The sequence below is a fragment of the Typopeltis vanoorti genome, chromosome 10, assembly GCF_054136105.1.
Source record: "Typopeltis vanoorti isolate ZY-2024b chromosome 10, IOZ_Tvanoo_1.0, whole genome shotgun sequence".
NCBI classification, from domain to species: Eukaryota; Metazoa; Arthropoda; class Arachnida; order Uropygi; family Thelyphonidae; genus Typopeltis; species Typopeltis vanoorti.
In genome coordinates this window covers 38608654-38625877 of record NC_143558.1, presented here as the reverse complement: position 1 = coordinate 38625877, position 17224 = coordinate 38608654, and the positions used below count along the sequence as shown (strand labels likewise).

The following is a 17224-nucleotide window of genomic DNA, read 5'->3' as shown; positions in this document are numbered from 1 at the left end:
TCAAATAATAGGAGTGTTCATAATATTCTAACCAGACTGCGCGCACACACACACACAATGACTGACTTTATCACAGAAATCCCTAATAATGAGTGACAACCCCTTTGCTTGAAACACACCTTCAAATTGTCTGGACAAGATAGCCTTAGTTCTTATTTAACTTTGTCATTCTGATGAATGTCTTTCTCAGAATTGACTCTAAGAGCCCATTCTGAGAAAGGCATTCATTCATTCATCCATGGATGAGTCAATGCTGAGAAAGACAGTCATCAGAATGATAAAGTTAAATAAGAACTAAGGCTATATCATATTATTTTTTTTTTCTCCTCTAAATACAGGATCACAAATTCTAAAAGGCTTTCTAATGTAATAAAGTTGTTCTTTATAATTAAAAAAATAAAAATAAAAATTTCAAATGAACGCCTAAAAATTATTATAACATCCTGAAGTTAATTTTATTTATTTTTTTTTTTTTTAAAGCAAAGCAACAATTTTTATTGGCAATGAGAAGTTGCTTCAAAATTTCATGTTTGGCTTTAAAACAAGGTTACAAAATGATCTACATTTTAGTCCAAACACAGTATTAATGCACAATAATTGTAAAAATAATCACTATGAATGAATAAATTACATATAAATACACAGTGAATTATATTTGGAAAATAATTCTTTTAACATGTGGCAGTCAATCAACCACCTTGCAATGAATTTTAATAAGGCCATTTAAAACAACTCAGAAAAAAGATATAGACTGGATTTGTGAACCTCATCAATAATGCATCATAGAAAGTCAGGTGGTTAATGTAGATGAGCAATTAATGATATTATACAATTATCCATCCTAAAGAAATACTTACAGCCAAAGTCTGACTTGATTTCTTCATTTTAAAAATTACTGTAAGTAAAAATAAATAAATAAATAAAATATGTAAAACCAAAACTTATATATTTCCATTAAATTAAATAAAAAGGTTTGGGCATGATTTTTGTGGACACTCATCCTCTTAACATTTTTCAAGCTAAAGATGAACAAAGTTGGGACTTTTGAGATCGAAGTTTCAATCCTCACTAACCCTTAGTTATCTGGACTTAACAATTCTAATAAATGAATATTTATAACTATCAAGCAGAAGTCCAAGTATTAGAAGTCTCTCAATAAAGAAAGATGAATTTTCCTAAACTTAATGTAACTACAAACCAATTTTCTCAGCTTAACGTATCCTGTGAACACATAAGCATTTCCACAAATTTCTCAGCATAATTTTTTGCAGTTTATGTAATATATATATATGAATGTAGTTTGCTGAAATAAATAAGTGCATTTGTAATATTAATTAAACAATATAATGTTTTAATGGTTTCTGATATTAGAAAAGAGGCTCAGATTTAGTGCATATTTTTTTAAGCATATATGAGCATGTTATCAAACTTAACAGTTACACATTTCTGTTAATTTCTTCACGAGGATTTGAATAAAGTGGACAGTGGGAAAATGAATGGAGATATCAGTTTAAAGCAACTAAATACCATTATATTTGTTTCCTGTTATGTATCCTCAGTATGGGTTCTATGGTTGATTTTCTTGAGTTTACAGGATGAAAAGCCTGAGGTTTTTTGGAGAAAAAGCCCGCTTGCCCATGCCAGAGATCAACTAACTCAGGAAATGGTTAAAAACAAGGCTTAATAAAAGTTCCTCTAAATGGTGACTAGAATAGAACTGACAATTCTCTTTCTTTGGGCAGTCTAGTGCCATGAATGGCACATGCCACTTCCATTGAACTGCACAGGCACTTTAATAAGTAAATAGATTGCTAAAACACGATTTTTCTTTTCCCATCCCACCTTATGGACATTATACATGTCCATAAAGGTATGCACTTTGCTTCACTGTTGCAATGAGTCTCCTTTCTTCCCTGCTCTTAAAAAATAAATGTTAAATAAATTAAAACAAATTAAAGATGAAAAATATTCAGTAGTATATACAGCATACTCCAGTATTATAAAAATACCACTGCAGTAATAAAATGGAGAGGTTGAAACATTAAATACTAAGAGTGATAATACAGGCATCTCTTTTGCTCACCATTTTAATTTAACTTTTCCTTAAAAGAACTGCTAAAACAGTTCATCCTATAAAAAAAAGTGAGAATATTTAGAAATAGACAAACATTGCATCATATATATCACAGATGTGATCCTTACAAACAGAAAGGTGAACTTAAAGTTTATTATAGAAAACCTACATAAAAAAAAAGCAAAGACTGTAGTGCAAATTAATTAGAGTGAAACCAAAATAATGAGGAAGAGACAGAGAAGCACTTATAAATGAAAGAAATTAGAATAGGTTAAAAAATTGGTGCTTTCCCTTGTCTACTGTATGAAAAATCTCATCAGTGTCAATCTTGTAAATACCTCTCAACAGTTTAAATGTTTCAATCATAATCACTCCACCATCCACTAAGCTCTACATTTTTCACATGCCTTCAGTCTTGCCTCATAACCAACATTGTACAGTCCTGATATCATATTTTTAATCTGCCACTGCACTCTTTCCAAGATTACTTCAATCCCCTTGAAATCCTGTGACAAGATTTGAGTGCAGTAATCCAGATGTTCTCTGATCAGGACTTTATATAATGGAATCACCACTCTAAAAAGTGTGGCAATTCCTATAAGAGTAGTGCTTCTCTGCTGGTCAGCATCTTCTTTAATGCAGCAGTCATCTGGTCTTTATCATCTTTGCGATACCTGAATGTCCCCTAAACTTTAAATTTCTATCAACCATCACTCCAAGATCTCTTGCCACCTCCACTTCCTTTAGTATAATTTCACCAATAGAACATGTATTTTGCTATCAGTGGATCCCAAATTTTAAATGTAAGAACATCTGAATGCTCTCTCTTGACCTTATACCTAAATGCTCTTATTCCATATAAATTGACATGGAGTAAGAGAGCAGTTAGTGAAAACACTAAAGTAATTGTGTACAAGGCAGTGTTCAAACCAATTTTAACATCTGAGAGCTGGATTAGAAATAAAATTAGAGAGACAAGACCACAGAAATAAGAGTTCTGAGAAAAATTAGGAGAATGAACAGGTAGCATCAGTGGCAGAATCTTATTAAAAATGAAGATATAAAAATGAAGGAACTTGACATTGTTATCATTCAGGAATGTGTGACCAGAGCTGATCTAAGGCGGTATGATCACTTAAACAGAATGGAAGACAAAAGATTTGCAAAACAAGCTTCATGGAAGGATAGCAGAAAGAAAAAAAAAAAAAAGATCTAGGCAGATTGATGGAGTAAGAAGTATCTTCTCAGGTAAGACCAAAATATAATATCTGACAATATTGTTGTCTTAACAGATAGATAATTTGGAGAAAAGTTTTCAAGATCAAGTTAGTAATAATGTAAAGTTTTTTACCTAATACTATTATGGTATCATGTGCTATCATAGTATTCCGGATACGTATCAGGAAACAAATTTTTTCAACCAGTTACTGAGTTAGTCGATCTTTGGCATGGCAAGCAGGTTTTTTCTCCCAGAAAGTCGGGCTTTTCATCCTATAAACTCAAGAAAATTAACCATAGAACTCATACTATTTTCAGGCAGTAAACATAGCGTTAGGATTAGGGACGACTAGGAAATGGTGGCATTTCTTGACTGCCTCTCTTCGCTGGCTGCGATGTATAATTAGTGATAACCTTGGGCTAGCTATTTCTGATTGGCTCCTGGTGGAGATTGAACTGTCCCCCCAAGTCTCCAAGTTAGAGAGACTAAAACAGACTTGCCTACTCCCTATATAGGAACAAATAGTTACTTACTATAATGAGGTAACAAATGCATTGGACAAAGGGGCTACATACACAGCAGTATATTTAGATTTTCAAAGGCCCTTGATATTTTTTCAAATGACATGCTGGGTATTAAACTGCAACAGATGGGATTAGATAGCAGATTAGTATGCTAGATTTGAAGCAGGTTACATATGGGAAAATGATCAAATGAGAGTCTGTTTCAGGGCCAGAAACAGCTATGAGAGTCTGTTTCAGGGCCATTATTGTTTAATTTGTATATTTATGACATTGGGAAAGGGTTGAATAGTGAAATGCAGCTATTTGCAAATAATACAAAGTTGGGAAGAATTATGAGCAGAGCAGAAACTGCAACTTTGCAAGAGGACTTGAGACTAGCTGAATGGACAGGAGAGATGTTCCAGTTCAATGTTATTATTATTTTCCTGACCTCCATGGAGTCACAAGACTCATCACGGAAAGTCAATACTGATCAACACAGTCTATCATACCACTTCTTAAAATCATTCAGTCTGCATGTTCACCACCCTCTCAGGTAATGAATTCCATGCAAAATACTTACTTCTTGCCATTTTACTCATCACCTCCTTTTGCAACTTCCAGAGATGGCTCCATGTCCTTGCTCCTTTCTCTTGTTCTACCATTTCAGTGTTAATACGATAATAACCCTTCAGCAGCTTAAATGTCTCACCTATTCCCACTGCCCTCATAATTAATGTCATACAGTCCTAATATCATTTTTGTTATCCCTGCACCCTCTCCAAGGTTACTTCATCCCTTTCAAATCCTGGTGACCAGATCTGAGCACAGAAGTCCATATGTGGTCTGATCAAAGCTTTATGGGACCAGCTGTAAGGTTTTAAAATCTAGGAAACATAGATGGAATGCAGAGTATGCAACTGGCAGAGATATCTTAAGAGAAGGTATATGAGATCTGGGATCTAGGGCAATGGTGGTCAAGAACCTTATGTTTTATAGACACATTGCTAAAAGTGTGAGAATAGCATAGAGGATTATGGCAATGATGAGGAGGACAATAACTTGTAGGAGTAAGGATGTCATGGTTCCAATGTATAAGGCTTTGATCAGGTCGAATATAGATGACTGTGCACAGATCTGGTCACCTGGTTTTCAAAAGGATGAAGAAATATGGAAAAGATCCAGAGATAGCTGACTAAAGTGGTGTCTGGAATGTTGAGTAAGAAGAAAGATTTGAGAATGCAATTTGCAGAGTGTTGTACAGAGGGGATAGAAAGTTCTGATAAACACCTAGAACAAAAATGATATTAAAGCAGCCGATATAACCACAAGAAAGAACATAAGTTACCTTCATAAACTACTACTAGTATGTTCTTTTTTGTGGTTATATCAGTTACTTTAATATAATATTTGTCTAGGTATTTATCAAAACTTTCCAAATACCCCTTGTAGATAAAAGGGCAGTATGACCGAGATATATAAGTTGGTAAAGGATTATTAACAGATTAATGTGAATGAGGTTTTTTCATGGAAAAGGGAACCTAGGCATCTCTGGAAGCCATATAAGGAGAGTGTAAACAGGGGGAAGATGAACAGTAGACTTTTTGCATGGAGAGTGTGATTGGAATATACGGAAGTGCTAGAAGAGGAGAGAATGGAAACGGTAGGAGAGATGGAATGAGAGAGAGAGGTATGGGAATGCTAGAAGACAAGAGGATGGAAACAGTAGTAGGAGAGACAGAATGAGAGAGGGATATGGAAGTGCTAGAAGTGGAGAAAATGGAAACAGTAGGAGAGAGGGAATGAGAGAGATGTATGGGAGTGCTAGAAGAGGAGAGAATGGAAACAGTAAAAGAGAGAGGTATGGGAATGAAAGAGGAGGGAATGGAAACAATAGGAGTGAGGGAATGGTAAGAGGTATAATGTATGGCGACTCAGTGATCCATGGTGTTCAAGATAGGATGCGTGAGGAGTGTTTGCCAGGAGGAACAATAGAAAGGGTGGCTATGGCAATTAAGAGAGGTGAAAGGGTGGATGAGATGATTGTAATGGTAGGAACGAATGACTTGAGTGGTAATGTAAGTCGGGCAGCGAGAGATATGAGATTTTTGCTTGAGACTGTATGGAAGAAGAGAGAGAGAGGAAAAATAGTGTGCGTGTTGCCTAGGTATGATAATGATGAGCTGAGCAGAAGAGCAGTGATATTGAATGGCATAATAGCGAGAATGTTTGACAAGAGAGGACTGGTATATGTGGATGCTTGGAGTGCGTTTCAGGAAAGAGAGGAATTGTATGCGAGAGACCGTTTACATTTGAATGAGGAAGGACATAGGCATCTGGAGAGATTGCTGTTCTGAACGAGTCAGTGTGTCCCAGGGAGGATGATAGCAGGGGTGGCCTCTTGTGGGAATGGATACTTGGGAGAAGGGAGACAATGTCAGGTAACACTGAGCCCAGTGGAGTCTAGAAGGGATAATGCTGGGTATAGAAACAATGGCATTTATATGCTTTATACTAATGCCAGGAGTATCCGGAATAAGGGAGAGGAATTGGTGGCGCAGATAGCATCAACCTGGCCAAAAATTATTGTGATCACTGAGACGTGGTTGACAGAAGAGGATATAACAACAGGAATAGAAGTCGCTGGGTATAGCATTTTTCGTCAGGATAGGAGGGGAAAGCGTGGTGGTGGGGTACTGCTCATGATAAGTGATGACCTATGTCCTCTAAGAGTGAAAATTTGGAAGGAAGTGAGACAAATGATTTTGAGAGCGTATGGTGTGAGGTAGAGGTAGGCAAGACAGGATATTTAGTGGGGTGTTGCTACAGACCCAGGAGCACAGAAGATGGGGACCAGGAGATGTTTACACAGCTAAGTTTGGCAAGTGCAAGAAGAATGATTGTTATGGGAGATTTTAACTTCAGTAGTATAAATTGGAGGGAGGAAGATGCATGTAGCAATAGGGGAATGGAATTTCTAGAATTCTTGAGGGACAAATGTCTTAGGCAACATGTAACAGAGGGAACAAGAGGTTCAAAAGTTTTGGATTTGGTTATAGCATCAGAAGAGTTGATAATAACTGAGTTGACGTCTCTCCCACCAGTTGGAGAGAGTGACCATATGGTGTTTACTTGGAAAATGAATAGACATGCAGGAGTATCAAAGAGACGGGAACTTATGTGGAATTATAAGGCAGGTGATTATAATAGTCTTAGACGTCAACTTCGGGAAGTTTCATGGAGGGAGGAATTGGAAGGCCGGGATATCACTAGTGCGTGGGAAATTGTGAAAGAATATTTGTTATCAGCAATGGTAAGTTGTATACCACGAGTGAAGAAGACGACGCAATTTGGAGTAAAGTGGATGACAAACAATATTAAACAGGAATTGCATGTGAAAAAGAGGCTATGGAAGATATATAAGGAGACAGGTGAAGAGATGCATGAGGAATATAAGACACAGGCCAGAAGAGTGACTAGTGTGGTAAGGAAAGCGAAACTGGAATATGAGAGGAGATTGGCCCTAAGATCCAAAGAAAATCCTAGGGAATTTTTTAGCTATGTGGCCAGTAGGAGGAGAAATGACTGTGGAAGAATGATATCGTGGGATAAAAATGGGAATAGAGTGACTGATGCAGAGAACATAGTGGAATTGTTCAATGAACACTTTATTGGAGTATTTCATCCTAGAGGAGTCAGTTTTAATGCTAGAGGGATAGGACTGGTTCGAGGTCTGGAGGTACAGGAGGAGAGTGTGTTTCAGATACTGAGTACTCTGGATGTCAAAAGCTGTGGGACTGGATGGTATTTCACCACGAGTTTTGAGAGAATGTGCTAGGAAATTGACAGTGCCTTTAACGTGGCTTTTCAATGAAAGTCTAGCTTTGGCAAAGGTGCCCAGGGAATGGAATGAAGGTAAGATAGTGCCATTGCATAAGGGTGGTAACAGACTGGAAGTGTCTAATTATAGGCCAGTCTGTATGTCATCAGTAGTTGTTAAGATCTTAGAGAAAGTAGTGAGGGACCGTATACAGCATTGGACAGATGAGGGTAATGTTATCTGTGAGAATCAACATGGATTTGTGAAAGGACGCTTTTGTTTTAGCAATATGCTAGCCTTTTATAATAAAGTTACAAGAACATTAGATGAGGGAAAGGCATATACTGCAATTTTCTTAGACTTGGCGAAGGCATTTGACAGGGTGCCACATGATAAGCTGATATTTAAGTTGCAGCACATGGGTCTGGATGTCAGATTGGTCAACTGGATTCAGGATTGGCTGTCTGATAGGTATCAGAGAGTTGTGTATGGTGGAGCAGTTTCCAGGAGGCAGAGGATTACAATTAGGGTACCACAGGGCTCAGTACTAGGACCTATATTGTTTAACCTTTATATCAATGACATAGCCAGTGGATTGCAGGGGGATATTCAGTTGTTTGCGGATGATGCGAAGCTGGGAAGGATTATTAGTAATAGTGCAGATGTGGTAGCCCTGCAAGAGGATTTAAATAAGCTAGATAGATGGGCAAATGAATGGGGGTGTCAGTTTAATGCAGCAAAATGTAAGGTCTTGAGGTTTGGGAAACATCAATGGGATGCTGCATACTCTATGGGAGGAGTTATACTGGAGGAAATAGGGGAGACAAGAGATCTGGGGTTGATGATTGATAGAAATCTGAAGTTTAGGGGACATATTGCAAAGGTGGTGAAGGTAACACAGAGGATTGCTGCTATTATGAGAAGGACACTGACCTGCAGAGATAAGAGGGTTATCATTCCGTTGTATAAGTCTCTGATCAGACCACACTTGGACTATCGTTCTCAGATTTGGTCCCCAGGATTTGAAGGGGATAAATTAACTGTGGAAAGGATACAAAGACAGATGACAAAAATGGTTTCAGGACTGTACAAGGATAGTTATGAGGATCAGCTGAGAGAATGTGGACTGCAGAGTTTGGTGGATAGAAGAAGGAGAGGTGATATGATTGAGACTTTTAAACTGTTGAGAGGTGGTTACAGGGTTGACACTGGGGAGTTCTTTCGCTTGGTTGAACAGTGGGAAGGAGTGATGACAAGAGGCCATCCCTGGAAGTTACAAATGGAAACTGTGAGCAAGAGGGTAAGGAGTGGTTTCTTTGTGTGGAGGGTGGTTGATCTGTGGAATGCATTGCCTGATGGAGTGGTGGGAGCGAGAACGGTCAGTGAGTTTAAAGAGTGGTATGATAGACTTTGTGTTTCTCAGGGGGGACCTCCCCTCGATGAGTCTTTTGACTCCTTGGAGGCCTGAATAATAATAATAATAATAATAATAATAATATACAGCTTGAGAGGAGCAAATGCAGAGCCAGTGAATGTATTTAAAGCATGGCATGATGAACTATTATGACAGTGAGACCTCCTACAAGTTTTTGAACTCCGCAGAGGCCTGATGACAATAACAAAAACAATATTTCAAAAATTTACTTCTGTTTAATGGGCCAAGTGCTAGTTTAAAGTATATAAAATAGCAATAAAGTTATTTTTCCCCCCACATCAGTTTTGTAATTTTAATAGAGTACAAGAGTATTTAGGCTTAGGTGCTGGTTTAGACCAATAAAGCAATTTAATGAAATAAATATAGCACAAAGGGAAATAATTAAACAGCAAGCTTAATCATCTCAAATAGCCAGAACTTGAAAGAAATATAATCTCTGCACTACTTTCAAACCTCATTTGAAGTTGGCTTCTGTTCTCTGCTAAGGATTCACTTCCTTCCCTCTCTGTTCAAGGTGTTTAAAAGGCTCCTTGTTCTTATAACTTATCATATTATGGTCAGACTGGAGATCTACTAACATCTGCCTAGAAGAATATAAAAAAATACATCAGCCACGACAACTATTGTCATTCTGGTCTAGCAGATATGCCTTGGATACCTTGCACACAATGAGACGAAAGAAAACTATCATGCTCCATCACAGTAAATACAAACTTAAGACTTTTTAAAATCAGTAGGGGATTATAAAAAAAAAAAAAAAAAAAAAAAAAAAACAGTCGAACCTTAATAAATATGATTATATTAAACTACCCAAATTTTGGGAAACTTTAATTCTTAGGCCTCTGTCCAGCATCAAAGGTTAGTCACAGCACAGATACAGGGTGGCCCTCATAAGACTAGTCTTCATATAATCTAATTTCATTTCTTCCACTTACTGTTTCTTGTATGTTTTGTGTGCATTATTACAATTTTAACATGGTATTCCTGGGGATGTTTAATTATTTCTCTCTGCATTGCATTTATTCCATTAAATTATATTATGAGAGTAATAGAGTAAATATTGCAGGTATAGTGGTCTCTCTCTCTTACTTGAACCCCATTTGCTCTTTTCCTATATTTTGTTAACAGTGTTTTTTCTTTTGGTTGCATAATTATTATAATTTAAATATATGGCTTCATCAGGGTTCATGATCTACAATTTGCACATTGCTGAATATAGTTTTTTTTTTTTTTTTTTTTTTTAATGTATGGGAATTATTCTTCCAATTTCCAGTCATCAGGTATTTCTGAATACCTGCACTAAATAAAGGTTTACTGTTTTCCTACTTCGTAATTCCAAAACTCTGCCATCATCTCTTCTTACTCTTGATCCATTTTCATTTGTTTGTTCATAATGTCTATTTCCATCCTTAATATTTTTGGAATCTTCTTGTTTTTATCAATTTTATAAAATAATTTCTCAGTGTTAGCTTTTACAAAAATTTATCTGAAGTGGTCAGCCCAAATTTAAACCCATTCTTCAGAAATTTTTCACTTGTCAGATAAGTCTCACCTTTTCTTTTTAATATTAAATTCATCAATTTTTGAAAGTTATTTTATTGTATATTAATTCTGTATCATGATGAGTAACTGGGTTATGATATATCTAGTTTTTGATTTTGCTTCTTTACATTAAGTTTTTATTTTAATTTTTGACTGTCTACAGTTTTTTTATGAATTAAAAAAAATTTCAGAGGTTAATCAGTAACCTTTTCATTTATCTTCATTTGATTACAAAAGTTTATTATTTTAGGAGTAAACCAATTATTATTAAGTGCCTTCCCCCCCCCCTTTTTAGTACACCTAATATTGAAATTTTCTTCCCTTTTTTCCCAAAATCTGTTTTCAAGACTTGACTCCATAAAGAAGAGAAGATTCTTAAATAACAGGAATAAGTTTCTGGTTTTAGTCACTCAATCTCTCCAAAGATTGTTGGTACCAGTGAAACTTGGTTAATTAAGAGGAGAAAGATCTGATAGGATTAGATGTTGAATTCATCATGATACAAGACGAACTGAGCTCTCTCAGGATAGAGAATCAGTTTAGAAATGACAATTTTATCTCACATGGTATACCTTCAAAGTATACCATGTGAGATAAAAGTTTATAGGACAAGATAATCAGTGGAATGTTGCTATGGATCAGGAAATATAGTGATGAGCAGGAAATGTTTAGAAAAACTAGTGTGGTAAGTGCAAAGTGAGTGATCTTATAGGTACTTCAAATATAGAAATATAAACTGGGCAAAGGAAGATCATACTAAGAGAACTGAATATTTTAACTTTGTGAAGGACAACTTTTTTAGGCAGCATGTTTTCGAGGGAACATAAGGATCAAAATCAAAAGATTTGGACTTGGTCGTAAAATTCAAGGATCTGATTGTGACCGAGATATCATACTTGCTCCCAGATGGTGAGAGTGACCATGTAGTCCTCACTTGGAGCGATAATTATAGGTACTTCAAATATAGAAATATAAACTGGGCAAAGGAAGATTGTACATACTAAGAGAACTGAATATTTTAACTTTGTGAGGGACAACTTTTTTAGGCAGCATGTTTTCGAGGGAACATAAGGATCGAAATCAAGAGATTTGGACTTAGTCGTAAAATTCAAGGATCTGATTGTGACTAAGATATCATACTTACTCCCAGTTAGTGAGGGTGACCATGTAGTCCTCACTTGGAGGATGAATAAACATGTAGAAGTATCAAGAGAAAGGGAATTCATGTGGAACTATAAGGCAGGCAACTATCACAGACTTAGAACCAGCTTGGAGCAGCATAATGACTAAAGGCATGTGAAAGAAGAGATGTCAGTAGGAAATGGGAGGTACTTAAGAATAAACAATATTTTACTTAAACAATTAAGTAGAAGTTCAAAATTCAAAATTTTAAAAATTTAAAAGAAATTTTTCTTAAGATACCTTAAGTATGAAAAATATAAGGCTCAGCCTAGAAAGACGAGCAGAATAGTGGGGGAGTAAATTAGAATAAGAGAAGAGTCACTGTAATATGAGAAGGATCCTAAGAAGGTTTTTCACTATGTGGCCAGTAGGAAGAAAAATGATTGTAGGCAGATTATCTTGCCAAGTGGAGATGGGATTCAGGTGACCAAAGGAGATGATAGAGTTGAGCTATTTAATTGCTTATTATCTGATTACTTATCAGATGATTGTTTATCATCCTGGTAAAGCTGCTTTTATTTCTAGAGAAATAAGGAGGGTGAAGCATTAGAAATGAATGAATAGGATGTATTTCAAATACTGAGTAAACAAACTAGATATCAGTAAGGCAGGAGGGGAGGCTAGATTGAATTTTGCCTTTTGTTTTAATGGAATATACTGTGGAACTGACTATGCCATTAACCTGGCTGTTTAATGAAAGTTGTTCAATAGGAAAAGTTCCTGGAGAGTGTAAGCAGGTTAAGATTGTGCTCGTGCTTAAGGGGGAAGTGGAACAGAGGTGTAAAACTACAGACCACTTTGTATTTTTCTGTGGTTAAGAACTCCTATAGAGAACTGGTAAGATGAAAGCAATATTATTTAAGCAGGCCAGCATGGATTTGTTAATGTATGCTGTTGTTTTAGTTAATCTGGTTGCCTACAACAGAATAACAAGAGCAGTAGATGAAAGTAATGCATATACTGACAATTTTTTGAATTTTGTGAGGATATTTGAGGGGTACTCCATGTTCTGAAGCTTGGGAGTGTAATTAAATTTCATTGAAGTTGATGCGTTGGCTAATATGGTCATACAGATTTAAAGGCAATGAAATAATCAGAGATAAAAGAGTTATCATTCCGTTGTATAAGGCCCTGATCAGACCACACTTAGACTATTGTTCTCAGATTTGGTCCTCAGGATTTGAAGGGGATAAATTGACTGTGAAAGGGTACAGAGGTGGATAACAAAGATGGTTTCAGGACTGTACAATATGAGTTATGAGGATCGACTGAGGGAATGTGGACTGCAGAGTTTGGTGGATAGAAGGAGAGGTGACATGATTGAGACTTTTAAACTGTTGAGAGGCAGTTACAGGGTAGACATTGGAGAGTTCTTTCACTTGGTGGAACAGCAGGAAGGGGCGATGACAAGGCACCATCCCTGGAAGTTACAAAAGGAGGCTGTGCACAAGAGGGTGAGGAGTGGTTTCTTTGCGTGGAGGGTGGTTGAACCTTGGAATGCATTGCCTGAGAGAGAGAGTGGTTGGAGTGGGAACGGTCGATGGGTTCAAGGAGTGGTATGATAAACTTTGTGTTTCCTAAAAATGACCTCCCACGATGAGTCTTTTGACTCCAGGAGGCCTGGATAATAATAATAAAATAATCTTGGAGAGGATGCAGAGAGGGATAAAGAAATGAGGATTGTACAACATTGGTTATGAGGACTGAAAGCATGCTAACTATAGAATATGGTGGATAAAAAAAAAAGGCAACGGCAGATATTATTAAGACATTTAAGCTATTGAAAGGTTATCAGACTGACTCTGGTGAGATTTTTGATATGATAGAATGAGAGGAAGGAACAAGGCGTTTTCCAACTTCTAGGGATAGACCCTGCAAGTTGGAAAAAGAAATAGTGGATTGGAATGCATCATCTGAAGGGTGATAAAAGTGTAAACAGTGGATGGATTTAAGGAGTGGTATGATAGACTTTGTATTTGTTGTGCTGTGTTAACCGATTATTATTACACGGTATATTTTTATTGTTTTTGTGACTCCCACGAAGTCATAACACTCATTATGAAAATATGCCTGTGTAATAATAATAATAGTGTAACAAATACCTGTGTAATTAATTTTCTTATCAAACACATATTATGTACTGGGGTCATTTAATTTTGAAGTGATGATTCCTAGAATTTCTTTTCTGTTGGTTGCTGTCTTGAATTTAAGCTTTAATTTTGCTGACAGAATTTTGTATTCAGAATCCATATCTATTTTCTGTAAGTTTTTTTACATTTTGGAATAATTTTTTTGTTGTTGTTGTTGATTGGGATATAGTCTATGCAGTTTTTGGCATCAAGTGAGATCTGGATGTAAAGTATGACTGTTGCTATAAAAACATAGCACTGGGCACTATTTGGGCTATTAAAGGGCTGTCCATGCACACAATATATAGCCACTCAAGTCAAATCATCCCCACCTCCCTGTGATATACCACGTTTCCACAAATGAGGCTCTGGCATATCTGGTAAAGTATTGCTGCCACAAAAAGGCATACTTTTCCTAGTTGGAGGCCAACTACTAGACCTCTAGATGTCTTTTATTGCCCAGTGAAATAAAACCATGTTGCTTACTGGAGGCCTGAAGTAGCTTGCAGTCATGCTTGGTCACCAGAGCAATGGCTTTGGTTTCCATGATCCTCCCCTTCTCACATGCCTTGTAGGCGATACTTTCAACAACAAGTCAATCTCACTGTAAGGGTCCAGACCCTCCCCATTTGATTGTACAGCAGTAAAATGTTTCTGCAGCCCAGCTGCTAAATAGTACACAAAATCGAACCTGATAGTAACAAATCTGGAGGCTTCCTGATCAGCTAGTGCCAAAACCTGCTGCCATTTACTCTTCCGTTCATGAAAGTTTAAGAGCAAGGTCAAACATAGTAATATATAGAGGAAAATGTCAAGGCTGTGTGTGTGTGTGTGTGTGTGTGTGGACACGAGATTGTGTAGGTGGAATGGTTGCAATCTCTCACCTCCTTTTGTATGCCTCTAGTTCTTATTTATTCCTTCATTCACACATATAATGAATGAATTACATTATATATAATGAATGAAATATAGTTTTAGTAAAAACGATATTTTTTTTACATTTTTTACAATCTGTGAAATATGGTTTTAGTAAAAACCATATTTCACAGATTGTAAAAAATTTCCTACAAAAATAATTCCAAAAAACAAAAAAAAACAAAACCAACAAAAAAAAGTTTCTGTAACCACTTCACAGCAATATAAATGATGTACATTACCATCTACAATCATCTAAACTGAAATTATCATTTCTAACAGTACCTCTGCTGGCAGAGGTACTGTCAAGAAAGAACATACTAGTGGCAGAGTATGAAGGTAACTTATATTATATCCTCGTATGTTCTTTCTTGTGGTTATATCAGTTAGTCATTTTTGTCTAGGTGTTAATCAGGACTTTCCAGACCCCCCCCCCTCGTATATGCCACATCTGAAACAGTTCTGTTCAACACAATGAGAATTACATGCATTATTTCACTACTGTGGGAATTCGAATTTTATTTATTTCACATCGCCAACTACCCGAATGACTCATTTAAGATCAATATACGTTACTATGTAGAGACCCCCCCCCCTAGACTATTTGCTAATTGGAATCTGGATCAGACATTTCTGGAATTGAGTACCTCTAATAGTTAGGAATGCCTTCAGATTATTTTATAAAACAAATCCTTGTTTAAAAAAATTTACAAAATGATCATTAGTCTTCCATCAATGTTTATTGATGGAAGACTAAGTTTCAGTTCAACTAAATCCACAAACCTCGACAGTGTCTGAATTCTCTATTTTTAATACACTTTACCTTCGTATGTTATTTATTTAATATAGTGTGGTTATAAACATTTATTTCACAGAGAATAAAATATATGCTTTATAAGTAATACTGCCACAAAAGACACTCCTCGCTGCATATATAACATTTCCACCTCCACACCTTATATTTACAATGACAAGCTGTGCGCTTTCTAAAATTTATCCATCCACGGGAATGACAAGCAGCAATCAAAAAATATAGATAGCCACATCACTGATAGCTTGATGTTCTCCACATATCAAAATAAATAACTGTGGAGAACTCTTTGGCTAAGGATACAGATAACATATCACTTCAGGAAATTTTAAAGTTTAGCACCTCAAGAATCTGTATTTATTTTAAATTTCTGTTGGTGAACCTTTTTTTTTTTATTTGTTTGTTTTTCTAATTCAGTAAAGAGCCCAAAAGCTTCAGTTTCATGTGATTATCATAGAAATAAGAGATATTATGAACACATCCTTTTCAACAGCCAAGTGATTGAATTTGAACCTTAAAAGTTTTAAAATTGACTAGAGAGTTTATAAATCTTCGTTATCGGTGGTGCTTTTGTATTGCACTATGTAAAAGACACGAACTCCGTCCAGAAATGTTTGATTGGTGATTGATTAAGGCTTTATCGGTTTGATAAGGGACCATGCAAGGAATAAAAACTTACTTTTGAAAAATACAACTTTCTCACATTGGATTGTTAAAATATTGAAGAGAGTTTTTGCTTAGTATCTCATGAGAAACAATTGTTCTAACAGCTATCAAGCCAGCGAAACAAAATCAAACCTCTAATAAAATGCAAACATAAAGCTCACAAAAGGAATTCGTGTAGTGGAATCAGGCTGCTAGTGCATTTTTTTTTTTTAGAAATATTCCGATAACAAAAACGGAAGGTTTGTTAATCGTTTTATAGTAATCCCGGTGATCCACAAGAAAAGATTAATGTAACTCAGGAAAATCCACCATACCACAAAACTGTATTTAAATAAATGGTGGCCAGGGTTAGAAATATTGCTTCTTATCTAGCATGTCGAATTAGTTGGAGAGTAATATAAGGCATTATAGGATTTATTTATTTATTATCGGAATGAACGCGTGTGGAATTACAGTCTATGAAAATATTGTAAACTTTAAGTGAAGTTTGAAATTATATCATAGCATTAGGACTTGAAGGAGAAAGAAGTAAATGCATGAAATCAGTCTAAAATTGTTTATTAAGGAATGATAATGAGAAACTGCATAAAACTAAACAGAAAGGTCCCGATAAAGATGGGTCCCAAAATCTCACATTTCCAAAATATAGCTCTTTGAAAGTGGAGATGAATACCAAGAACTACCAATGTAGAAAGCCAATAAAATGTCAAGAAATAAGAAAAAATCCCTTGGTATCAGTCAAACTGATACCAGGCTGGCCGAGTGGTTAGAGTATCCCCTCTCCAGCCAAAAGGCTGCGGGTTCGAATCCCACCGTGGGCATGGATGTTTGTGATTGTCTGTGGAAGTACCATTGATGATGGTCGGCGGTAGATGGCGTTAGTGTAGTCGCGGTCAGTTGGTGGATTGAGTGGTGGTGACAGAGTTGT

At 36.2% G+C, this 17224-nt stretch overlaps 1 protein-coding gene across 1 annotated transcript in view; it reads right to left on the bottom strand.

Moving 5' to 3' along the window:
* Nucleotides 1–15766, bottom strand: part of LOC150102350 (tRNA wybutosine-synthesizing protein 4-like) — a 182441-nt gene extending 166675 nt beyond the window's left edge. Inside the window, exons 1-3 of the mRNA XM_090399562.1 lie at nucleotides 15603–15766; nucleotides 9505–9631; nucleotides 858–895 (exon numbers count right to left, since the gene is read on the bottom strand). Of these exons, the coding sequence (XP_090255688.1) occupies nucleotides 858–884 (27 nt within the window). The 5' untranslated portion in view covers nucleotides 885–895; nucleotides 9505–9631; nucleotides 15603–15766. The remainder of the gene's footprint in view (nucleotides 1–857; nucleotides 896–9504; nucleotides 9632–15602) is intronic.
* Between the last annotated feature and the right edge of the window lie 1458 nt (nucleotides 15767–17224).